General features: G+C 43.3%; 1 protein-coding gene across 2 annotated transcripts in view; it reads left to right on the top strand.

Moving 5' to 3' along the window:
* ATP6V1H (ATPase H+ transporting V1 subunit H) overlaps positions 1–25,875 on the top strand; it is a 198,033-nt gene that overhangs the window by 18,653 nt on the left and 153,505 nt on the right. For both annotated transcript variants that reach the window (XM_073631599.1, XM_073631600.1), the window contains exons 4-5: positions 16,137–16,236; positions 24,674–24,763. In XM_073631599.1, coding sequence (XP_073487700.1) covers positions 16,137–16,236; positions 24,674–24,763 — 190 coding nt within the window. The remainder of the gene's footprint in view (positions 1–16,136; positions 16,237–24,673; positions 24,764–25,875) is intronic.

Here is a 25,875-nt window from a genome sequence, read left to right as displayed (position 1 = left end):
GCGGCCTTCCCTTTCAGGGCTCATTGCTGTTTGGCCAGGGCCTGGACGATGTTCTGTCTAGGTTCTCAGAAAAGGGTAAAAAAATTTCCAGTAAAGCCCAAATAGGAAAAATTCAAAAAAAAATTTTGTGGCCCCCCAGGGCAACCGCAGCAGAGAGACAAAAAAGAGCTCAACAGGGGAATCAAGGGGAAGGGGGGTGGGGCTACGGTAGGGAAAGGCAAAAGAACAATTTATTGTTTTCCTCCCCCAAGGTTGGCGCCAAAGAAGCTAAGTGACGCCAAGATCAGGGTGGGGGGCCGGCTGTCTCACTTTGTCCCTCAGTGGGAAAAGATGTCAGACAGTGCCTACATTTGCCAGAGACTGCGAGAAGGTTATCCCCTAGAATTTTTGGTAAAGCCCCCCTTGATGGTCAGCCCTTCTGGATGGTGCCCATAAATTGGTAGAACAGGTAGTGGTACCTGTGCCAAAAGGACAACAATACCAAGGGTTCTTCTCCCATGTATTCGTTGTTTGCAAGCTGTCAGGAAAGTATCAGCTGATAGTAAACCTAAGAAACCTGAACAAGTTCTTGGAATACAAAAAGTTTACTATGGAGAGTATCTACTCCGTACGAAAAAAAACCTTGTGAAGGAGGCCTTCATGACGACACTGGACCTCAAGGATGCCTACCTGCATGTTCCAATTCACATGGCTCACCAGGCATTTTTGAGGTTCGCAGTAGTCATCGGAGGGGAGATTTTTCACTGGCAGTTCAGAGCCCTCACATTCAGGTTAACAGCCAGTCCAAGGATTTTTACAAAAATCCTAGTGGAGGCAGTAGCCTTTCTGCATCTCCAGGGTATATCTCTGATTCCTTACCTGGACGACTTGCTGATCTCCGGACCATGAGTCGCCCATGTCAGATCAGACACCAACAAGGTAATGTCGGTCCTGGAAACCCTGGGCTGGATAATCGGCACGGAAAAAACCTCCCTGGAACCAGAACAGGTCAAGACCCTCCTAGGCTACCTAGTAAATACCAAGCTATAGAAGCTCTTCTTGCCAAAGAGCAAGTTGGCAAAACTAGCTTCATGGGGGGGGGGGACTTGATAAAAACCCCGTCATGCTCCAGAAGGGAGGTGCTAAGAACCCTGGGCCTGATGTCAGCAAGTATACCGACCGTAGTCTAGGCGCAATTTCACTCAAGAGTCCTTCACTTCTTCCTATCCTTTTGGGACAAAAAGAGGGAGTCCCTGGACCAGGAGATAGTGCTCACCCCTCAGGTCCTGTCCTTCCTAGAGGGGTGGACAGTGCCGACAAACTAAATGGGGCAGACCATGGGCGCATTGGGATCCGGTGAAAGTTACCACCGATGCCAGTTCCTGGGGGTGGGGGCCCACCTAGGAAAGGAGAAAGCCCAAGGTCAATGGAACAGCTCGCTCGGTCGGATGTCATCCAATCACAGGGAGGTCAAAGCAGTGGGGGAGGCCCTGAAAGCCTTTAAAGGAAGCAAGGCAGACTTCCTCAGCCATCAGCCGATAAGGTAGGGGAAATGGGAACTGAACCCGGAGGTATTTCAAACCCTATTGCAGCTCTTCAGAAATCCGGAAATAGATCTTTTCGCCAACTGACAGAACAGGAAGGTGAAGAGATATTTCTCGATTTCCCAAGAGAGGGAGTCAAGGGGCTTAGATGCCCTGACTCAAACCTGGCAGTGCAGGTTGGCATAGGTCTTCCTACCCCTAGCACTGATTCCACAGGTCCTTCAGAGGCTCAGCCAGTCCCCAGGTCGGCTCCTCCTGATAGCGCCCTGGTGGCCAAGGAGAGCTTGGTTCACAAGCCTAAGATCCATGGCGGTGGCAGATCCATGGAAGCTCCCAAACAGACTGGATCTTCTCAGGCAGGGACCAGTACTACACCCAAGGCTGAAATTTTTCCAGCTAACGGCTTTGCTAGTGAGCGCTAGATCCTAAAACCTAAGAGCTGCTCAGAGAGAGCGATAAGTACCCTCTTTCTGAGCAGAAAACCAGTAAAAAAAAAAAAAAATTTACTCGAAAATTTGGAAGACTTTTTGTTCCTGGGGCATGGAAAGACAGATGACCTCCACTACTATTACGGTTATCCTCCAGGATGGCGTAGAGAAGGGCCTAGTGGTCAGCACCCTTCGGGTACAGATAGCAGCCCTCTCGGTCTATCTTGATACAAGACTGGCAAATGAAGACCTCAATAAACGTTCCTGGTGGCCAGGGGAAGAGTTTCCCCTGTCTCCAAAGGCAGTTTCCCACCATGGGACCTGACAAGGGTATTAGACGCGTTATCTAAACACCTCTTTGAACCTATAGAGGAGGTTCCCTTTAAGTTTCTAACTTTAAAAATATAATTTTTGTTAGCCATTACCACGGCAAGGAGGGTCGGGGATCTACAAGGGCTGTCCATGAAGGAACCCTTCCTATTGATACAGACAGAGTCACCCTCAGGCCAGACCCTTTGTATCCACTAAAGGTAGCATCCTTATTTCATAGGTCGCAAGATATAATATTGCCGTCCTTTTGTGATAAACCAAAAAAACGAGAAAGAAAAGAAATTTAATTGCCTGGATGTAAGAAGGTGTCTCCTTACCTATTTACAGAGAACAAAAGAGTTTAGGAGATCCAATCGCCTACTAGTTTTGTACGCTGGGCCAAGGAAGGGACTTCAGGCTTCTAAAGCCTCAGTCTCAAGATTGATTAGGGGCGCTATCTCTCTGGTTTATGTGAGTTCTGGAGCCCCAGCACTAGCAAAGGTTAAGGCCAACTCATCCAGATCACAAGCAACTTCCTAGGCTAAAAAAGCAGGGTTCTTTTGGGAACAAATCTGCAGCGCAGCCACCTGGTCCAGTCAGGATACATTCCCGAAGCACTACTGTGTAGAAGTGTTGTTACAGCAAGACTTGGCCTTTGCCCGGAAGGTCCTACAAGCTGTGGTCCCACCCTGAAGGTAGGCCTGTGTTTACTTGATTATCCTCTCAGGTGTGCCGTCCCAGAAAGTGATGGGAGAAAACCTGCGTTATACCATGTACACACGAGTGGACTTCTCGTTGGACTGAACTCCGAAGGACTTTTTCAACAGTCCTGACGAAACGGACTTGCCTACACACGATCCCACCAAAGTCCGATTGTTTTGAATGTGATGACGTACGACCGAGCTAGAAAAGGTAGTTCAATAGCTAGTAGCCAATAGCTGTCCTTGCGTCGTTTTCGGTCCGTCGGACTAGCATACAAACGTTTTTTTCGATAGGAATCGAGTCCGCCGAAAAGATTTGAAACATGTTCTATTTTTAAGGTCTGTCAGATTTTTCGACAGAAAAGGTCCGATGAAGCCCACACGATCGGAATGTCCGACAGATTCGTTCCGTCTGACCTTTTCTGCCAGAAAGTCCGCTTTTGTGTACGCGGCATTAGACTTGCTGGTAATGGTATTTCTATGAACCTTCCAGGACGGCAGGCCTACTTACCACCCTATGTGGAGGGAAATTGAGTTAAACACTAGGTGGTGAGTACCTATGTGGAGTGATTCTCCTTGTGAACCGGTTCGGGATTACTTTATTACAAACTAGGGATCAAGGGGAAAGGTGGGGCCTTATAACAAGCTGTCAATTGATTCCTGTAGGGAGGAGCCCTCATCTCTCAGGTGTGCCATCCTGGAAGGTTCATAGAAATACCATTACCGGTAAGTCTAACGTAGGTTTTTATTGCTCTGAAGGTAATAAATATAAAACTAGAAAAGGTACAATTTCTGGGGAAATTGTGAAAGTGTTCTTGCCTCTACAACTGGAGTGGGCGGAGTAACTGGGTGGGGTGGAGTGGCTTGAGTAACTGTGAAAAGTGTTAAAAAGCTTAATATTTTAAAAAGTATAAATAGTAGTAAAAAAGTTCCATCATTCGCTGAAAGAGCTGAACATTTTTTTCAAAAGTAATTTTTTTTTTCAAAAATGAATTTTTTTTAATCAAAAATGATTTTTTTTTTCCAAAAGTAATTTTTTTTTTTCAAAGGTAATTTTTTTTTTTAAAAAAGGATTTTTTTATTTCAAAAATAATTTTTTTTTCGAAATTATTATTTTTTTTAAAGTAATTTTTTTTTCAAAAATAATTTTTTTTTTTTCAAAAATATTTTTTTTTTCAAATATATTTTTTTTCAAAAATAATTTTTTTTTCAAAAATATATATTTTTTTTTTTCAAAAATTTTTTTTTTTTTTCAAAAATATATTTTTTTTTTACATGGGGCGGTCATAATGTTTTGGCTGATCATGGGGTGGTCATAATGTTTTGGCTGATCATGGGGTTGTCAGCTTTTGTCACTTCCCACTTTTGAACATTTCGCCATTCATTCCTATGGGACCAATTTCGCCGCAAAAACGTCATTTCGTGGACCATTCGGCAAAACATTCCACAAAGTAATAACACACCAATCGGGAACAATCCGCTCGTTTCGGTATATTATTTGTCTCTGTAGTGTGAAAACTGTGGGAGGAGTCTACAAGCATTATCAAGTCTAGCAGATGAAGTCACATGCATTTGGGGTGTCTCAGCATCTTGTGTTTACAACCACTGTTTCATGGCAACGCTCATGCCCTGTTTATGCTTCCCAAATACTACTTCATCAAAACTGCCCCATCAGAATTACCCCATCAAAACTGCCCCATCATATTCCTCTATTATAAATCAGTACATGGTGTGTCTGTCCCCTCCCCCGGGCTCTGTAATCAGCTGAGATGCTCCAGCCACCTTCCCCCCCTGTGTATAACAGAAGCTTTGGTAACCATGGCAACAAAACAAACACTAACAGTACACTCTGATTAATGGCTAAAATTTCCTGAAATGACCTCTAAACAAATGGCCGTATTTTAAAAACTATACATCCTACAGCGAAGATCTTTATATTGCGAGAATCACAAGACCCAGACCTAGATTTTGATACATAGTATGTCTCTGAAATATTAAAAATGAAGGCACAGTCGCAGTTTAGAAATTGCCCTTCAAATTTGGAGGGGGCTAGAGTGTAGTTTCAATGAATGTCAATGGACGGCGTGAGTTGCAAACAAATGGTCATATTGTGAAAACTATCAGGACTATGGCTTAGCCGTGGACATGTTTAGTGGCAGCAGGGATAGCTGAACGTTTTGATATAAGATTTGTGTAGGTGGGCTTGAAAATGAGGGAGTGGCGGCAGTTTAGAAATCATGTTCTGATTTTCCAGCTTTTGTCATCTCCCACTCTAGTTTCCCCATTCATTCCTATGGGACCAATTTCGCCGCAAAAATGACGATATTTTGTGAACCATTCGGCGAAACGTTCCACAAAGTAATAGCACACCATTCGGGAACAATCCGCACGTTTCGGTATGTTACTTGTCTATGTAGTGTAAAAACTGTGGGAGGAGTTAGGGTGGTAAATTTGGCTATAATAATAAGAACTAGAAAAGGTACAATTTCTGGGGAAATTGTGAAAGTGTTCTTGCCTCTACAACTGGAGTGGGCGGAGTAACTGGGTGGAGTGGGCGGAGTAACTGTGAAAAGTGTTAAAAAGCTTAATATTTTAAAAAGTATAAATAGTAGTAAAACAGTTGAAGTCCCATCATTAGCTGAAAGAGCTGAACATTTTTTTCAAAAAAGATTTTTTTTTTCAAAAATAATTTTTTTATTTTTTCAAAAATATTTTTTTTTCAAAAATAAATTTTTTTTTTCTCAATATTTTTTTTTTCAAAATTTTTTTTTTTTCAAAAATATTTTTTTTTTTCAAAAATGATTTTATTATTTTTTCAAAAATTATTATTTTTTTTTTCAAAAATTTTTTTTTTTTTTTTCAAAAATATTTTTTTTTTTTTTTACATGGGGCAGTCATAATGTTTTGGCTGATCATGGGGTGGTCATAATGTTTTGGCTGATCATGGGGTTGTCAGCTTTTGTCACCTCCCACTCTAGTTTTGAACATTTCGCCATTCATTCCTATGGGACCAATTTCGCCGCAAAAACGTAATTTCGTGGACCATTCGGCGAAACATTCCACAAAGTGATAACACACCAATCGGGAACAATCCGCTCGTTTCGGTATATTATTTGTCTCTGTAGTGTGAAAACTGTGGGAGGAGTCTACAAGCATTATCAAGTCTAGCAGATGAAGTCACATGCATTTAGGGTGTCTCAGCATCTTGTGTTTACAACCACTGTTTCCTAGCAACGCTCATGCCCTGTTTATGCTTCCCAAATACTACTTCATCAAAACTGCCCCATCAGAATTACCCCATCAAAACTGCCCCATCATATTCCTCTATTATAAATCAGTACATGGTGTGTCTGTCCCCTCCCCCGGGCTCTGTAATCAGCTGAGATGCTCCAGCCACCTTCCCCCCTGTGTATAACAGAAGCTTTGGTAACCATGGCAACAAAACAAACACTAACAGTACACTCTGATTAATGGCTAAAATTTCCTGAAATGACCTCTAAACAAATGGCCGTATTTTAAAAACTATACATCCTACAGCGAAGATCTTTATATTGTGAGAATCACAAGACCCAGACCTAGATTTTGATGTATAGTATGTCTGTGAAATATTAAAAATGAAGGCACGGTCGCAGTTTAGAAATTGCCCTTCAAATTTGGAGGGGGCTAGAGTGTAGTTTCAATGAATGTCAATGGACGGCGTGAGTTACAAACAAATGGTCATATTGTGAAAACTATCAGGACTATGGCTTAGCCGTGGACATGTTTAGTGGCAGCAGGGATAGCTGAACGTTTTGATATAAGATTTGTGTAGGTGGGCTTGAAAATGAGGGAGTGGCGGCAGTTTAGAAATCATGTTCTGATTTTTCAGCTTTTGTCATCTCCCACTCTAGTTTCCCCATTCATTCCTATGGGACCAATTTCGCCGCAAAAATGACGATATTTCGTGAACCATTTGGCGAAACGTTCCACAAAGTAATAGCACACCATTCGGGAACAATCCGCACGTTTCGGTATATTACTTGTCTATGTAGTGTAAAAACTGTGGGAGGAGTTAGGGTGGTAAATTTGGCTATAATAATAAGAATAATATATATGTGAGATAACAGTAAGTGGTCTTGCTATGCAAGAACACTTAATAATATATATGTGAGATAACAGTAAGTGGTCTTGCTATGCAAGAACACTTAATAATATATATGTGAGATAACAGTAAGTGGTCTTGCTATGCAAGAACACTTAATAAGGATAAAATATGATTGGCTACTGTAGGCACTGTATACATCATTACTGCCTTGTTAAGTAAATATTGTAATGCTATATTAAATATAGCATTAAAAATATGAAAACCAATAAATGACACTTTCGCTGATTTAGGATGCAGAGAGACTTACAGCGGAGCACAACACTGGACAAGGGAGCGGAAGCTGCCAAAGTTTACTTTTCCTATTAACAAGCTGGTGATTGATTGCTAGGCGGTCTGAGCAACCAATCACCAGATTGTTAATAGGAAAAATAAACTTTGGCAGCTCCTGTCCCACCCTGACCTCATCTAGTTCTTTGACGGCTCCTGCTATATGCCAGGCCCTGCTAAGAGACTGACGGGGTGGAGGCTGCAAGTAGAGCCGGCTTCCATTCAACCCTGCCTGCCAGCGGCACCCGCCTCTCCCCTCCGATGTTGCGTCACACTCACCCTCTGCTTATTTCCTCTCGCCTAATGTTAGCAGGCGAGTGGAAATTTTGAGGACTGCTATAATGTACAGCATGTTTGATGTAAAAAATGCATTTCTCACAGCCACCAATCAAATTTTAAACTGTGGATGAAGTTGGTGATGCAGGCTTGTGAAGTGATCTAGATCTTGGCTAAGTAATCTGGCTGGGCTACCTGATTTTAGCAGGGTTGCAGTGTTTACACCAGTAGCACTGGTTGGTTTTCCTTTTATCTTTTGAAGTGGATGTACAGTAAACCCTAACTTAATGGAATTTAATTTTCTGAGGCACTTTGTATCATAAGCACATTCTTAACCACTTGCCGACCAGCCGCCGTCATTATACGGCGGCAGATCGGCATGTTCCTGCAAATCGCCATAGCTGTACGGCAGCTCCTTTAGCCTCCCTGACGGTTTTCCCGAGTGTGGCTCGGGGTTAAATTTCAGTCCCATTAGCGGTAACCCCGAACCACACTCGGGATTACATTGCAGGATTCTGGTGCGGCGTTACTTAGCTTGTCCCCAGGATCCTGCGATGTCCCCCGCTGTGTCTGCGGGCTCTGTCTCCTCCGAAGCCTCTCCGTGCCAGGCTCCGTTCCCTGCGAGCGTCGCGACGCAAGGGGGCGGAGCCTGGCGGCAAATTCAAAAACATGTAAAAACCATAACACATACAGTACTGTAATCTAACAGATTACAGTACTGTATGAAATTATTTCACATCCCTTTTGTCCCCAGTGCTTTGGCCCATGCCCTGCATGCAGTTTTATGTTATATATACTGTTCTTTCTGCCTGGAAACTGGAGATTGTCCATAGCAACCAAAAAGTGTCCCTTTACGTCAAAAGTGGCTTTAGACCAGCTAGAAAACAGCAATAGTAAATTAGAACACTTGCAGAATTGAGCGATAGTGAATCGTGGGGAAATTTATATTATTATTATTATTATTATTATATTATTATTTTTTTAAATTATTTATTTATTATATTATAAATTATGTTTTTGTGTTTCAAACTTCATCATACCTGGGATATCTACTAGACTCTTGTTTGGACAGATTTAAGTGTGTTATTGTTAAGAATTACAGACCTACAATATAAAACGCCAAATTTCCATGCAAAATAATTGTACCGCTTTCAGCACCTAAAATTCGAAATAATCATACAGCCAGGGAGGTTAAGAGCCCTAGCAGGTGCATGCTGCACGGTGGGGGACCTAATGCGTGTGGCTGCCGGCGAGAGCCAGAATGGGGATTTGTCTCTGTGTAAACACACAAATCCAGGTTCTGACAGGAGAGGAGAGACAGATCGTCTGTTCCTAGTAATTAGGAACAACAATCTACCTCCTCCTCTAGTCAGTTCCATCCCCATACAGTTAGAAACACACATGAGGGAACACATTTGCTCCTCCAACGCCCCCTAGTGTTAACCCCTTCCCTGCCAGTAACATTTAGTAATCGGTGCATTTATAGCACTGATAGCTGTCAATGGTCCCAAAGAAGTGTTAAGTGTCCGATCTATCCACTGCAATGTCGCAGTCCCGCTAAAAATCGCTGGTCGCCACAATTTTTAGTAAAAAAAATAGTAACATATAATGCCATAAAAATACCATAAATCTCTTACCTATTTTGTAGACGCTATAACTTTTGCGCAAACCAATCAGTATACGCTTATTGGGATTTTTTTACCAAAAATATGTAGAAGAATACATATCGGCCTAAACTGATGAAGAAATTCGTTTTTTTACATTTTTTTTTTTTGGGGGGTATTCATTATAGCAAAAAGTAAAAAATATATTTTTTTTTCCTCAAAATTGTCGCTCTTTTTTTGTTTATAGTGTAAAAAATAAAAACCGCAGAGGTGATCAAATACCACCAAAAGAAAGCTCTATTTGTGGGGCTGTTATTTTAATGAAAATTGCTGATTTAAAGATATATTTTATAATTCTTTCGAAATTATGTTATGTTGAAATTGATATGATTTTTAGTGATTTGGATTGCATGTACTTTAAGACTACATGCACACAGACTGTTTGGTCCATCAGCCTCAAATCTCTGTGTTTTCGTGAATCCATCAAGCACAGGTGCAGTGTCCAGTCCTGTTCAAAGCAGCCTGTCAGAATCTGTGATGGGCTAAATTTTATATGGCTGAATGCTGTAGCGAGTGGTATTTATGTTTAGAGCCGTATATGGGCTGAATACAGGAATTATGTGTTTGGGGACATGTGTCCCTGAATGCATGCAGCTGTAAACCCAAGTACCGCATGGATTTTTACACGCTGCTGTAAGTAGGGCTGGATGCTGCATCTGTGCCTCCCGAAAGCACTGGGATTTGACGCTGACAGGCCAAACCACCTGTGTGCACGAGAACTAATACTTCTGACAATGTGCTGTTATGGGATGCTGTGGGATACTTCTTGAACTTTTTCTTTTTATGGTTTCATTTTTATTTTTTATTTTTTTAACCTTGATAACAGCGGCAAAAACTTCACTTTGGTGGAGTATTTTTTGCAATAAATCCCACGCTATAAAGTTTAAACTTTATAAAGTAGTGCACACACCACTATTTGTGTGGTCTGGTGCAATTTCAGCCCATTTAAATGAATGGCTGAGATCAAACTGCACCCAGGTTGCATGTAATTCGCACAGGATTGCACAGTGTGTTCCTGTGTGATCTGGCCTTTAATAATATGTTTTCAGTGAACGCCAGTTACATAGGTTGAAAAAAAACAAGTCTATCTACTTAAAAAAAAAATAGAAAACATATACAGATCCCTCTATCCATAGCTAGGCAAGAAATACTCCTTCCTGATTCAAGACCCCTCCTCCCCACCCAAGGCAATGGGCTATTCCCTGCATTGACAATCTCTGGTGTTTATTACCTCTAAATGATAATATCCAGTTATATCTTGTGCATCCAAAAAAAAAAAAAAGGAGCTAACTTGGTCGGAACTAGTTTCTGAGGGAGTTTATTCCTCGTTTTTACAGCTCTTACTGTGAAAAAGCCTTTTCATATGTGGAGGTTAAATCTCTCTTCCTCAAGATGTAATTGACAAAGCAGTTTTTATAGCGAGGTGAAAGGAGCAGTTCTAAACCAGAAGAGCTTTTTTGCATAAACAATAGGCTACATACACTAGACTTATTTTGATTTTTGGTAGAACATAAAAAATACATTAGTGTCAAATCTATTGTGACCATTTGTCTTGTGCTTAGACTGAAAACGGAGGAATTCTTCTGTACCCCTGCTTCCTCACACAGCTCAAACAATAAGCAGATGGACATGATTGCTGACCACCCGTATGCACTCTTTTCTGGCCCATCCTTTCTAATGAGAAAAACAAGTGAATAATCATTTTTTGTAATCATTTTAGAAAATTGATTAATCTGATGCTGTGTCTGTGTGCAGAAAACATTTAGCTGAAACTGATAGGTCCCTGTGCTGCTGTGAAAGACTTTCACAAATGTAACCACATGCAGCTATTGATTGAGGCGACGCTGCGTGGGTGTTCAGCTGAATGTTTCCAGACGAGGTCTTTCTATAGCTTATTTTATGAAAAAGCAGAAATTGTTGAAAATGGAAGGCCATCTTCTGAACTTCACATCACTAGAAGAAAATACTTTTGTTCAGCTTGTTCCATTGCTTATATTTTATATAAATCCTTCAACTAGTATTGCCCTTTCTCTTCCACATATTGTGTAGTAAGTGGTCCTTGCTGAAGACTGAATTTGGCAAATGGTAATTAATAATTTACTCAAATAGTATTAAAGAGGACATTTAACGGGACTGCTAAATACACAATTTAAAATAAATATTTGTGAACCATTTTACCTGCTAAACTTTTTGGAATTCTGTTATGTGCTGTAATGATTCCCACATCCTTGCTGCTGCATAGCAGGCAGAGTGACACCATTATGCCGAGCTATCACCTCTCTGTTAGCATGTGACTGAAGCAACTATGTGACAGTGATTCAAAGGAACCAGAGGAAGCTATGTCCTTCAGGAATTTTAACCACTTGACGTCCAGGACAATTTTGACATTGTTAAGACATGTTTAAAATCAGAATTTTTTTGCTAGAAAATTCCTGTGAACCCCCAAACATTATATATTTTCTGAAAGCAGAGGTCCTGGAGAATAAAATGGTAATTGTTGCAATGTTTTCAATTTTTTTTTTTTTTATATTTGCAGAGCTGTTTATCAAAAACTAATTTTCAGGAAAAATACTTACATTAATTTTGGTGCACACACAATATAATACCCAGTTTTTAGGTAAAATATAAAACACAATGTTACGTTAAGTAAATGCATACCAAAAATGACATTGGACATACCTGTGAGATGGCAACAAACTATGGTACCTAAAACTGTCCATAGGGGAAGCTTTAAAAGCTGTTACAGGTTATCAGTTTAGAGTTAAATGTTAGCTATGGCACTAGAATTATTGTTCTCACTCTTGATGTTTGAGAGGTACCTCACATGTGTGGTGCAATCACTGTTTTCATTTGTGTGCTGGACCTACAAGTGTGTTTGCATTTGCGCATGAGCACGGGGGGGCTTTAACATATTTATTTATTTTTATTTCCATTTTTTTTATACTTTTTTTTTTTTTTTATTCCAATTGCTATTAAGCAATCCCTTGTGATAGCTTTGAACAATGACAGATACTCTTTATTGAGACATCAGGGGTATATTAAACCCCTGATGTCTCCCTTGCCCTTCAAAGCATCTGATCAAACACAGATCAGGGGACTGAGCTAGTTGGGAGTCAGTAGCTCATCAATACAAGAACATATTTGGGGGGCACACCATACAATGGATTTAAATTCAAGATGGTGCTGCTGTAAGACCTATAAACAGTACAAAATATTTTACAGCGCACACATACAAGAATGACATTTCCTGCAGGGCTAGTTGAAAAACAACTGAACACCTGAACATATTCAAAAAATATGGGGGTTTGGTCACACTATATGGTCATATAGTGCTAAGCCCACTTACTGCGACAAAGTACCCCGAATTAGTGGGTCCTACACTAGTAATAGAATGGAAGATCCTCTGTCTCAACCATGGGAGCTGAACTCCTCTATGTGGGAGAAGTGAAAGGGATACATCCTAATCACTGGTGGTAATGAGGAGGGGGAGGGGTGCTCCAGCCCAAAAACCTGGTCAGGGCCTATGTCATTCTTGTATGTGTGCGCTGTAAAATATTTTGTAGTAGCTCATCAATGACCACTGGGAGAAGAGGCAGTGGTAGCAGAAAATGGACCGTAAGAAGAAAAAGGTCAAACAGCAGCTGGTTTTTACTAACATAGTCTATGGACCATTTGACTAAATTCCCTGACTAATGTAAACTGGGTATAAGGGAATAGAGAGTAGTATTTTCTCAGGCTGAATACTGAGAAACTTTATCTTTGCTGCAAGGAAACCGTGGTGTGCTGCTCCTGTGTGCACATCAACCAGCCGCAAGCATGTGGCCATGTGCTGAGGACCAGGGTCGCTGCAGGCAGATTGAGAGGTGAGCTAACATCTGGACAGTGAGACCCCTATTGTATTACTGGGACTGGTGAGAGGACACTGCTGCCAATAACCCAGGGCTGGACAAATTCCAGGTCGCCACAGCAACCAGAAACCGTGTACCGGTGCTTGGGCCCCTGCCAGCCCAGCCATCTGATCTTTTTCCCTAATCTCTGCACTCAGGGCCAGGACAAGAGGCGGGGGACAGGAGTCAGGTGTCAGTGGCAGAGAGGACAGAGGCTGGGGAAGATGCAGGCTCTATGTACTCTCTCCCTTCCTGTCAGTGGCTCGCTCCTCAATACAGCGGATTACACAAGATCGCAAACTGCTCACACTGCACCCTCCACCCCCTTCTGCTCTCACCAGCCCTTCTTTATATGGGTTGAGTGCACCTGGGCACACACCCTGCTGGCTCTCCACAACACCCGGACACAGGGTTGGAGAGCCTCTTTCATCCAAGACTCTTATGCCCTGTACACACAAGAAGAGTTTCCGTCGGAAAAATCTTGGATAGATTTTCTGACAGAATTCCGCTCAAGCTTGGCTTGCATATGCATGGTCACACACAAGTTCTCTGAACTCTCGACCGTCAAGAACGTGGTGACGTACAACACTACGACGAGCCGAGAAAATGAAGTTCAATGCTTCCGAGCATGTGTCAAATTGTTTCCAAGCATGCGTGTTTTTTTTGTGCGTCAGAATTGCATATAGACGAACAAAATTTCTGTTAAGAACTTTTTCCGGTGGAAAAATAGAGAACCAGCTCTCAATCTTTTGCTGGCGGAAATTTAGACAGGATAAGTTGTATGGGGCATACACACGGTCGGAATATCCGACCAAAAGCTCCCATCACACTTTCCTTTTTTTTTTTTTTACAGAAATTCCACTCGTGTATACAGGGCATTAGGGGTCTCCAAACTACAAAGCCCCATCTGGAGATAGCAAAATCTGGAGAAAGCTGCCAGAGCAGCTCCTCTCAAAACCTAAATGCTGTAGCCCTGCAGTCAACATATAAACTCTGTGTCCGTTTTCATTCTAATTGCATAGGGATAGAGCCTTGCTCTGTCACAATAATATATATATTTACTGAACTTTGTGAATAAATAGAAACATTGATTTTATTGGAATGTTGGTTTATCTTTTTCTCACACTGGTTGAACATTTTGAACTAGTACCCAATACTGGTACTTCATTGTCTATGTTTTTTTACTCTAATTTAGCTGCATAGAACTCCATTCTATGCTGCTATAGCCTAGTGAACATATTGTCTAGTGAACTGTGATTGACATAATCCTTGAATTACTCATTTATGTGCATACTGCTATTTACTGCAACTCATGACAGTATATTGGGTTTATGTAACACTAACCAGTCTGAGGTTTGCTTTTTGATACTGAACCTTAGTTATGTGCAGGGTATCTGTATTTGTCCTAGTAGCAGTGCAGTATCCATTTGCTTAACCTTAGTTGAGGCAGAAGAACAGAGAACCCAATTTATCAAGTGCCTGTGGGGGTAGCATTAGACATCAAATGTAACTTTACAAAGATTTCTCCCGTTAAAAAAGCAAGTTGTGATCTGGCCTAATACTATATTGTAGTATAGTTCAAAGACTTTATAGATTGTGTACCATGTAGATTTCACGAATCGGCAGCACTAAATGACAAGAGCTGAACAGTCTAACTACTAGAGCGTGTATGGTAATATTATATTGTGCCAACTGAAGTTTTCAGTCTTTTTCTGACACCCATGCTGCCGGACATGAACCTATGTTGAGCATACAGCGTGAAAATGCAGTATTCAATATATGCTGCTCGTTTTACTCAATCCTATGTCACAGCTATCTAACAATTCCTAAATAACAGCTAACAAGACTCAGACTGGAACTCACTTTTGAAGGTAACGTTGAATGTTTAGGCTTTATAGATCTAAGGTAACCAACCTTTTTTTCTGATTGGCTGGCACTACTATTAAAAAATAATCCCAGTCACTTGGGGAAAAAAAGGGATTTAAAAAAAATAAAAACCTAAAGTGGTTGTAAAGTCGGAAGGTTTTTTATCTTAATGCATTCTGTGCATTAAGATAAAAAGCATTCTGTGTGCAGCAGCCTCCCCAGCACCCACTAATACTTACCTGATATCCAGCGATGTCTAGGAGTGTCTCAGCTATCTGAGATTCTCCCTCCTGATTAGCTAAGACACAGCAGTGGCAACATTGGCTGCTGTCAATCAAAGTCAGCTAGCCAGTCAGGGGAGAGAGGGGCCGGATTGGGGCTCCGTGTCTGAATGGACAAAGGGAGCTGTGACTCGGCTTGGGTGCTTCCATAGCAAACTGCTTTCTGTGGGGGTACCCAACAGGAGGGAGGGGACAGGAGCAGGAACGAGGGACCCGAGAAGAGGAGGATCCGGTCTGCTCTGTGCAAATCTACTCCACGGAGCAGGTAAGTATAACATGTTTGTTATTTTTGCAGGATAAAACAAGACTTTACAATCACCTTGAGTGAAAGTAAACAAAAAAAAATCGTTTTACAATGCACTTTCATAGCTGCAGTTTAAGCTGGAGAGCTGTAACTTGGGAAAGGGAGCTATAAAGAGGCTACAACTGCCTTTATGCACTGGTACTGTTAGATGGACTAGCAGGAGGAATATCATAGTTGACTTTAATGGTAGAATTCCTAGCTACGTTATTGCTGTATGTAAACTTAAAATCAAAATACCTTTTACGTGCACATTCACAAAAGGTAGGTTCATAAAAGAAAACTTTAAAAATTCATGGTGTGTTTACAGTTTCCCAGCTTTAAGGCTGACAGTCATTGATATTGCAATGTATGTGAAAATAATTACACTTAGCAATTCTAAGAACCTGAATTGAAGGATATCCAGCCTCATGCTGTCTGAATACTGTCTGTCTTTGACAGTTTATGTTTCTATGTTGTTTTAGTCTTACAATGATGAATTTCTTACAGGGGTCAGATGATTTCTGGAGAGGACTGTGAATTTATTTTAAGGTTTGAAAAATCCAGTGCAGAAGAAAAGAAAGCAATCCTAACAACTGAAAGCAATCAGGTAGGATGGATTTAATCAACTGCTATAGCTGTTAGGAGTCACATGAAATTGAAATTGCCTGTAATGTTGAAAATGTTTCATCACTCCTCATTTTAAATGGGTGTCAGAAACCTTCACCGTCTTTTATACCCACATGAACACCTTAACTCAGCTCACTTTTTCATTTTTTATAAATATTAGGACTATCTCACAGCACCCTGAATAAAAGGTGCCTAAACTGGGTTGGGGGTCTTCTAAACCAAGAGCAACTCAAATATATAAAGCCGTTTTTAACATCTTTACCTTGGCGATTTGACGTCAATTTATACTTTCAGTCACACAACTCAAGCAGTTGACATCTACCACAGACTTCATGCGACGTTGCACCCAAACAAAATTGAGCACACAAATAGAGCTTTCTTTTGGTGGTATTTGATCACCTCTACCGTTTTTTATTTTTTGCACTATATACAAAAAAAGAGCGACAATTTTTGAAAAAAAAGGAATACTTTTTGCTATAATAAATATCCCCAAAAATATATTAAAAAAAAAAAAAAAATTTCTTTCTCAGTTTAGGCCGATATGTATTCTTCTACAAATTTTTAGTAAAAAAAATCGCAATAAGCATGTAGTGATTGGTTTGCGCAAAAGTTATAGCGTTTACAAAATAGGGGATAGATTTATGGCATTTTTATTATTAATTTTTTTTATTAGTAATGGCGGCGATCTGCGATTTTTATTGTGACTGCAACATTATGGCGGACACATCGGACACTTTTGATACTATTTTGGGACCATTGTCATTTATAAAGCGATCAGTGCTATAAAAATGGGGTTAAGTGTGTCCTAGGGAGTCATTCTAACTGTGGGGGGATGGGCTACCACTGACATGACAGCGATCACTGCTCCAGATGACAGGGAGCAGTAGATCTGTCCTGTCACTAGGCAGAACAGGGAAATGCCTTGTTTACATAGGCATCTCCCCATTCTGCCGCTCTGTGACACAATCGCGGGCCCCCGGCGGACATAGAGTTTGCGGGTCCTGCAGACACGGTCACGGAGTACGTGCGCGCCCACAATGCCGCGATTTAAAGGGGACGTACCTGTACGCCCAATTGCCCAGCCGTGCCGACGTACATCGTCGTGCGCTGGTCGGCATGTGGTTAATTATTTCAGAACCGTAGACCTCTGTGCAATATTTAATTGGTAACCTACAAATTTAGTTCCACAGATACATGTGCACTGCTGTGTAGAATTCAGTATAGGAAGCTGGTTGCTTCAGCTTTCTAATAGTGTGGAACACATGTGGGAGACTGGTTGGGAACTCCTACCAGTTGGTTGGGTCTCTGGTCTCAACTGGCATGCCAGCATGTTGATTCTTTTGGAGGGTGGTGTGATTTACAAGTTTATTTTTTGGGTGAATGCTCTTGTGGACCCAGCGAAGTTTCACTCTGACACACCGCAACTCCGATCGTGGTAAAGAGACTATCACATAAGCGCTTTACCACGTGATCAGCTGTGACCAATCACAGCTGATCATAGCGTATAACCAAAATTTTTTTCTTGATTTGCGCTGACAGGCAGAGCCGATCGACGGCTCTCCTGTCAGAGGGGGAGGTTTGCGCTGATAATCAGCGCATTGATTGTCAGCGCAGCCCCCATCAGAGGTGCCCACAGCTGAAAATCAGAAATCAGTGCCCATAAAAATGCCAGTCAGTGCCCACCAAAGTGCCAATCGGTGCCCATGAGTAGCGCCTGTCAGTGCCCATCAATAATGACTGTCAGTGCCACCTATCAGTGCTGCATATCAGTGCCGCCTATCAGTGCCCATCAATTCTACATATCAGTGTCTCCTCGTCAGTGCCGCCTCATCAGTGCCCATCCGTGAAGGAGAAAACAAAATTTCTTTCTCGAACATCACGGGACACAGAGCCACAGTAATTACTGATGGGTTATATAGGTATCACTGGTGATTGGACACTGGCACACCCTATCAGGAAGTTCAACCCCCTATATAATCCCTCCCCCTTGCAGGGATACCTCAGTTTTTACACCAGTGTCTTAGGTGATGGACGTGTAAAGATGTCCTGTGCTGAGCTCCAAAGGGAATATCCTAAGATCCTATACTGGGGCAAGCCAGGCGAACCGGATCCATTCAAAGTGTCTTTTCATGGCCGAATTGAATGGTACCCGGGCCTCGTGTCCGAAGAAACGAGATTTTACCCGTAATGCTTCTCTTTTTAGAGAGCTGGACCCCGCAGATCAGAAAATGGCTTTAAACTTCCTAATATCTGGCGAGGTGCTTTACGGTCCCAGAACTGTTGGATCCCCCTACTGATGGGGGCCCCAGTCTCTGACGGTTTTTTCAAACGGAGCCCACCGTGAGAGGTGAAGATTGGGTCTGTGTAAACAGCACCCTGCGGCTGGATAAGGTAAGAGGAGTTTCCACAGAATTTTTGAGTTCTAGTGGCTTTTCTCCTTTAAGGTAAATGCATGCTATGCCTATTGTGACCACCGGGGGCTGCCAAGAGCACAAACCTACACATGCTGACTGACTGTCTCAGGTGTTCAGTGCTGATTATGTCCCAGCATCTCAAAGCAGGCTGCAAGCAGGTAAGGTGGAAAGGGGGATTTCTCATGTTTGAATGTTCCCCCCAGGCTAGAGAGGGGCCACAGGGGTCTAGAAAGTGGTTATACCACCCGGGCTCTGCGGCCTAATGGCCACCATCTCTGAAGATAGCCGTTCAGGCAGATCTTGTTACCAGTCTCCCTCCTGGCCCCCCCCCCCCCCCATCCCCAGCCTTTTCTCCAGAAGCATGACAGGAGAGTCGGCAGTGCGGGAAGCGCTCGTTTTTTTCAAAACTCGAGGGGGGGGGCGGTAGAGGAGGGGGCGGGATGTCAGCACAGAGTGTTTAGACTCCCACTCAGGCCAGCTGCAGGCTATTAAAGGCACTCTGTACAGGTGCACTCAGCCTTCTGAGAGACACAGAGCTGACGGTCGCATGTAAGGTGGGACACAGGCATTCTCCTAGGCAGCATTTACTGAAGTAACACCAGACTGAGCATTGGGTAGCAAGGCTTTTAGCCAGACTACATCGCTCAGCAGGCAGTGTTCATTTGTATACCTCACACCTTGTTGCTTTGCACTATGGGTAGAAGAGGTTCAAGCACCCCAGGAACCAGAGACACTAGGGGATCTCGTTCAGGTTCTGAGGGCCCCCTGTCGGCAGCATCCTCCCCCCCTAAAGATGGGCCAGGGACGGCTAGCCAGGGAGAGCCATCGGGGTCAGGGGCTACACCTGCTTCTGGCACTTCAGCCCCTGTATATATTACACAAGAGGTTTTTTCCTCAACCATTAATGGTCTAGAGGAAAGATTAATGGCCGTGATTACGTCTTCACTCAGTGGAAGAAAACGCACTAGGCTTTCCTCTGTTCCCCAAGACCCTCAGACAGAGGAGCTCTGGGATAAAGGAGATGAATCCCTTTCAGAGGATCAGGATGGGATGGATGATTCCTCTTCGGAGGATTCAGGTGGAGAGGGACCCTCTGCGACTTCCCAAGAGGAGAAAGTCTTAGTGCAGATCCTCACTGGATTAGTCCGCTCCACATTTAAGTTGCCCATACCTGAAACTGCTAAAGAATCCTCTTCTGCTTTGGGGTCACTGAAACCTTTCCAAGCAGCACATGCTTTTCCTGTTCATACTTTACTTGAAAAGCTTATTTATTCTGAGTGGAATCACCCAGACAAACGTTTTTTTCCGCCGAGAAAGTTTTCAACACTTTATCCGATGGAAGAAAAGTTTATTAAAATGTGGGGAATACCGGCTATTGATGCCGCCATTTCCTCCGTAAATAATAGCCTGACTTGTCCTGTAGACAATGCTCAGATGCTCAGGGATCCTGTAGATAAAAGGATGGAATCCCTATTGAAGGATGTTTTCTCCTTAGCAGGATCAGTGGCCCAACCTGCAGTAGCAGCGATTGGAGTCTGTCAATACTTAAGAGACCATGTTAAGCAGGTCATCAAAGTATTACCTGAACAGCAGGCCCAGGGGTTTGCTAACCTTCCAGCGGCCTTATGCTTTGTGGTTGACGCCATTAGAGATTCTATCGTGCAAACCTCCCGTCTTTCACTGGGGTTGGTGCATATACGTAGAATCCTATGGTTGAAAAATTGGTCAGCCGAAGCACCATGTAAGAAGCTACTGGCTGGGTTTCCATTTTGTGGTGCAAGGTTGTTTGGAGAGGACTTGGATAACTATATCAAGAGAATCTCTTGTGGGAAAAGCACTCTCTTACCTGTCAAGAAGAAGAGTAAGCGTCCCTCTTTCAAACTGACTCTTTCCCCAGCGTCTCGACGGCCGCCTCCATCGGGGTCCAGAGACAAGAGTCAACCCCAGGGACAAAAGAAGTCCTGGGGAAAGAAGCCTACTAGGCAAAACACTAAGACCTCTGCATGAGGGGGCGCCCCCGCTCACTCGAGTGGGGGGAAGACTGCGACAGTTCTCAGAGCTCTGGCACGAGGACTTCCAGGACAGATGGGTAGTCTCCACGGTAACCTTAGGGTACAAGCTGGAGTTTCAGGAATTCCCTTCTCCTCGGTTCCTCAGATCAAATGTTCCCAGAGACCCAGAGAAGAAGCAGTCGCTCCTTCTAGCGTTAGAGCGACTTTTGTCGCAGGAGGTCATTATGATAGTTCCCGCAAAGGACCAGGGATTGGGCTTCTATTCCAACCTTTTTACGGTCCAAAAGCCAAATGGGGATGTCAGGCCCATTTTGGACTTAAGGGATCTGAACCGATTCCTAAGGATTCAATCCTTCCGCATGGAATCAATTCGAACAGTAGTTCCCACCCTGCAGGGAGGAGAATTTCTGGCATCAATAGACATCAGAGATGCATATCTGCATGTGCCCATTTTTCCTGCTCATCAGAAGTTTCTGCGCTTCGAGGTAGGAGGGCGCCATTTCCAGTTTGTGGCTCTGCCTTTTGGGATAGCCACTGCACCTCGAGTGTTCACAAAGATCTTGGCTCCTCCTCTGGCCAGATTAAGGGCTCAGGGTATAGCTGTCATAGCATACCTAGACGACCTGCTCTTGATAGACCGTTCGGTAGCCTCTTTGAATGGAAACTTGAGGACCACGGTCAGGTATCTAGAACACCTGGGTTGGATCCTCAACTTAGAAAAGTCTTTCCTAAAACCAGTAAGAAGACTGGAGTATTTAGGTCTGATTATAGATACAAGCCAGGAGAAAATATTTCTACCACAGGCAAAGATCACTGCTTTGAGAGAGCTGATTCTGACAGTAAGGACCAAGAAGGGTCCCTCAGTCCGCCTTTGTATGAGGCTACTAGGGAAGATGGTGTCTTCATTCGAAGCAGTTCCCTATGCTCAGTTTCACTCAAGAATGCTGCAACACAGTATTCTGTCGACCTGGAACAAGAAGGTTCAGGCATTAGACTTTCCGATGCACCTGTCGCATGCGGTGCGTCAGAGCCTCAATTGGTGGCTCATACCCGAAAACCTGCAGAAGGGGAAATCCTTTCTACTGGTTACCTGAACGGTGGTAACAACAGATGCCAGTCTGTCAGGTTGGGGAGCAGTTCTGGAACAGGCTGCGGTCCAAGGGGTATGGTCCAAGACAGAGAGGACCTTACCCATCAACATTCTGGAGATCCGGGCGATACATCTAGCTCTAAAAGCCTGGACTATCAGGCTACAGGGTTGTCCGGTCAGGATCCAGTCCGACAATGCCACAGCAGTGGCTTATGTCAATCATCAGGGAGGCACCCGGAGCCGAGCTGCTCAAAAAGAGGTGAACCAGATCTTAGTCTGGGCAGAGATGCATGTGCCATGCATATCGGCAGTTTTCATCCCGGGAATAGAGAATTGGCAGGCGGACTATCTAAGTCGCCAGCAGTTACTTCCAGGGGAATGGTCTCTGCATCCCGATGTCTTTTGGGCCATATGCCAAAGATGGGGGGTTCCAGATGTAGATCTCTTTGCATCCCGATTCAACAAAAAGATAGACAGATTTGTGGCAAGGACAAAAGATCCTCTTGCATGCGGGACAGATGCGTTGGTGATTCCGTGGCATCGGTTCTCACTGATTTACGCATTCCCGCCTATTCTGCTACTACCACGACTCCTTCGCAGGATCAGGCAGGAAAGGAAGTCGGTACTTCTGGTGGCCCCCGCTTGGCCCAGAAGGACTTGGTATGCAGAAATAGTAAGGATGACGGTGGGTTCCCCGTGGACCCTACCGGTACGCCCAGACCTGTTATCTCAGGGTCCAGTGTTCCATCCTGCCTTACAAACGCTAAATTTGACGGTTTGGCTATTGAGACCCACGTTCTGAAGAGTCGTGGGCTCTCAGGTCCTGTCATATCTACCTTGATTAATGCAAGGAAGCCAGCTTCCAGGATGATTTATCATAGAGTCTGGAAGGCTTATATAACCTGGTGTGAATCCAGAGGTTGGCATCCCAGGAAATATGTCATAGGTAGAATCCTTGATTTTCTACAGATGGGATTAGAGATGAAGCTGGCCTTGAGTACCATCAAGGGCCAGGTTTCTGCTTTATCAGTATTATTTCAGCGGCCACTTGCTTCGCATTCTTTGGTCCGAAACTTTATGCAGGGGGTGATGCGTCTTAATCCTCTGGTTAAAGCGCCCCTAAACCCCTGGGACTTGAATTTGGTCCTGGCTGTGTTACAGAAACAGCCTTTTGAACCAATAAGTCAGATTCCTTTGGTCTTGTTGACAAGGAAATTAATTTTTCTGGTGGCCATCTCTTCTGCTAGAAGAGTATCAGAATTAGCAGCTCTTTCCTGTAAGGAGCCTTATTTGATTATACACAAGGATAGAGTGGTACTACGCCCTCATCCTAGTTTTTTACCGAAGGTGGTTTCTGATTTTCATTTAAACCAAGACATTGTTCTACCTTCCTTTTTTCCAGATCCCTGTTCTCCGGAAGAGAGATCTCTACATTCGTTGGATGTAGTAAGAGCAGTTAAGGCCTATCTAGGGGCAACTACTCAGATCCGCAAGACGGATGTTTTGTTTGTGCTGCCAGAGGGTCCCAATAGAGGACAGGCAGCGTCAAAAGCTACCATTTCTAAATGGATTCGACAGTTGATCATTCAAGCTTACGGTTTGAAACAGAAGATTCCTCCGTTTCAGATCAGGGCACATTCCACAAGGGCTATTGGTGCTTCTTGGGCAGTGCATCACCGGGCCTCTATGGCTCAAATCTGCAAGGCCGCAACCTGGTCTTCAGTTCATACATTCACCAGATTCTATCAGGTGGATGTGAGAAGGCATGAGGATATCGCCTTTGGGCGTAGTGTGCTGCAGGCAGCGGTACAGGGTCCTCAGGTCTGATTGCACCCTACTTGGTCGTGGTCCCCACCCCTCAGGTAGCATTGCTCTTGGACATCCCATCAGTAATTACTGTGGCTCTGTGTCCCGTGATGTTCGAGAAAGAAAATAGGATTTTTTAAAACAGCTTACCTGTAAAATCCTTTTCTTTCGAAGGACATCACGGGACACAGAGGTCCCGCCCCTCTTCTAATACACTATATTGCTTGACTACAAAACTGAGGTATCCCTGCAAGGGGGAGGGATTATATAGGGGGTTGAACTTCCTGATAGGGTGTGCCAGTGTCCAATCACCAGTGATACCTATATAACCCATCAGTAATTACTGTGGCTCTGTGTCCCGTGATGTCCTTCGAAAGAAAAGGATTTTACAGGTAAGCTGTTTTAAAAAATCCTATTTTTATAACAGAATCAAAGAAAACCTTTTTTTTTTTTTTTCAAAATTTTGGTCTTTTTTTAGTTTTTTTTTTTAGCAAAAAATTAAAACTCAATGGTGATCAAATACCCCAAAAGAAAGCTCTATGTCTGGGAAGAAAATTATAAAAATTTAGTTTGGGTACAGTGTTGTATGACAGCCCAATTGTCATTCAAAGTGTGACAGTGCTGAAAATTGTCCTGGGCCGGGGGGGGGGGGGAGTGCCGTGTATTGAAGTGGTTAAAGGACAACCATCAAATGTAAAGTCCATATGTTTACGACACTCGCTTTTCCAAGGGCTGTCTGACTTGCTTTACCCCACTCACCCAGAAGCTAAAGCTGGGTACACACTGAAGTCCTGTACAGCTTCAGGGCTTTACACATTTATAAAAATAAATTTTGAAGATTAACAAACATTGCAATAATGACTAACTGGTAGCACAGGTTCATTTAAGCAGTCAATGTGTTGTGTTAAAAGCCATCCACCCAATACTGCAGCGCTAGTTTTGATTGCATTTACATGAGTCTTTTTTAACCTAATTGTAACCAGTGATGCAAACGGATTTAAAAATAATAAATAACGGAGCAGTTGGTATTATGAAGTACATAATGTCATTAATGTCACTTTTTACCATCCTTTTGAGCATATTTTTTTTTTTCAGTGTGCTAAAACCTTTATCAACTTGATGACCCACATTTCGAAGGAGCAGACTGTGCAGTACATTTTAACCATGGTGGATGACATGCTCCAGGTAAGGAGTATGCAAGATTAAAGCTGTACCTTTGCTGGTTTGTCCCTTTTAGTCTGACAGCTCCAATCTGCTGTATGTCAGCGCGGAGAAACAAATGTTTAAAGAGGAAGTAAGCCCTGATGGGTTTTATTTCCTCTTTGTTCCCCTGCAAAGTAAAAGCATAATGGGCTAGTATGCATCGCATACTAGCCCATTATGTAGCACTTACCTGCAAACAAAGCCCGCGCTGTCCCTGTTGGTGGCCACATCCATCTTTACCCCTCTTCCTAAGGGGGCCACGGACTCCAGCTCTGTGACTGGCCGGAGCTGCATGCCATCAATCCCAAGCCTGCATTCGGGAGCCGTCAGTCACAGCACTTGCGAGTGAAGGAACGGCAGGGAGGTCCATTGACATCATCAGCGCACTACAGGGTAAATATCTCCTAAACGGCGCACGTTTAGGAGATATTTCCACTACCTATAAGTAAGCCTTATTCTGGGATTACCTATAGGTAAAAGTGACAGTTGGGGGTTTACAACCACTTTAACTTCAGTTGTTCAATTGTTAGAATACTTACATTGGGTATAATAGTATACCATTGTGTAAATCTGTTGATTTTTTTCAAACACTTTGACTTTTATTTGTGATCCTACACTTTTAACTGCTGGTATGTTTTAGGTCAACATTGCCATTTTGTACATTTCTATTAATGCAATGGGAAAACTTATTGACTCTAGTATAAGCCTGGGGTGGGAAATGCAGCAGCTACTGGTAAGCAATGCCCATCTGCAGCCTCACTATGCCCATCTGCAGCCTCACTGTGCCCATCTGCAGCCTCACTGTGCCCATCTGCAGCCTCACTGTGCCCATCTGCAGCCTCACTGTGCCCATCTGTACCTTTGATAACCAAAACAGTGGGTGTCTCCCGCTGTGTCATGCAGTCTTAACTGTTCGGCGGCCGTCCACTGTAACAAAGCCCTGCCTCCTCCTCGTCCGTGATAGACGGAACACTGAATCAGATTCCCAGCATTGTATCAGTGTTCAGTGTTCCGTCTATCACAGACGAGGAGGCAGCGGGGCTTTGTTAGAGTGGACGGGCGCCGAACAGTTAAGACTGCATGACACAGCGGGA

The sequence above is a fragment of the Aquarana catesbeiana genome, linkage group LG05, assembly GCF_042186555.1.
Source record: "Aquarana catesbeiana isolate 2022-GZ linkage group LG05, ASM4218655v1, whole genome shotgun sequence".
Classification (NCBI taxonomy): domain Eukaryota; kingdom Metazoa; phylum Chordata; class Amphibia; order Anura; family Ranidae; genus Aquarana; species Aquarana catesbeiana.
The sequence above is the reverse complement of the archived record's forward strand: the minus strand, read 5'-3'. Positions and strand labels throughout refer to the sequence as shown.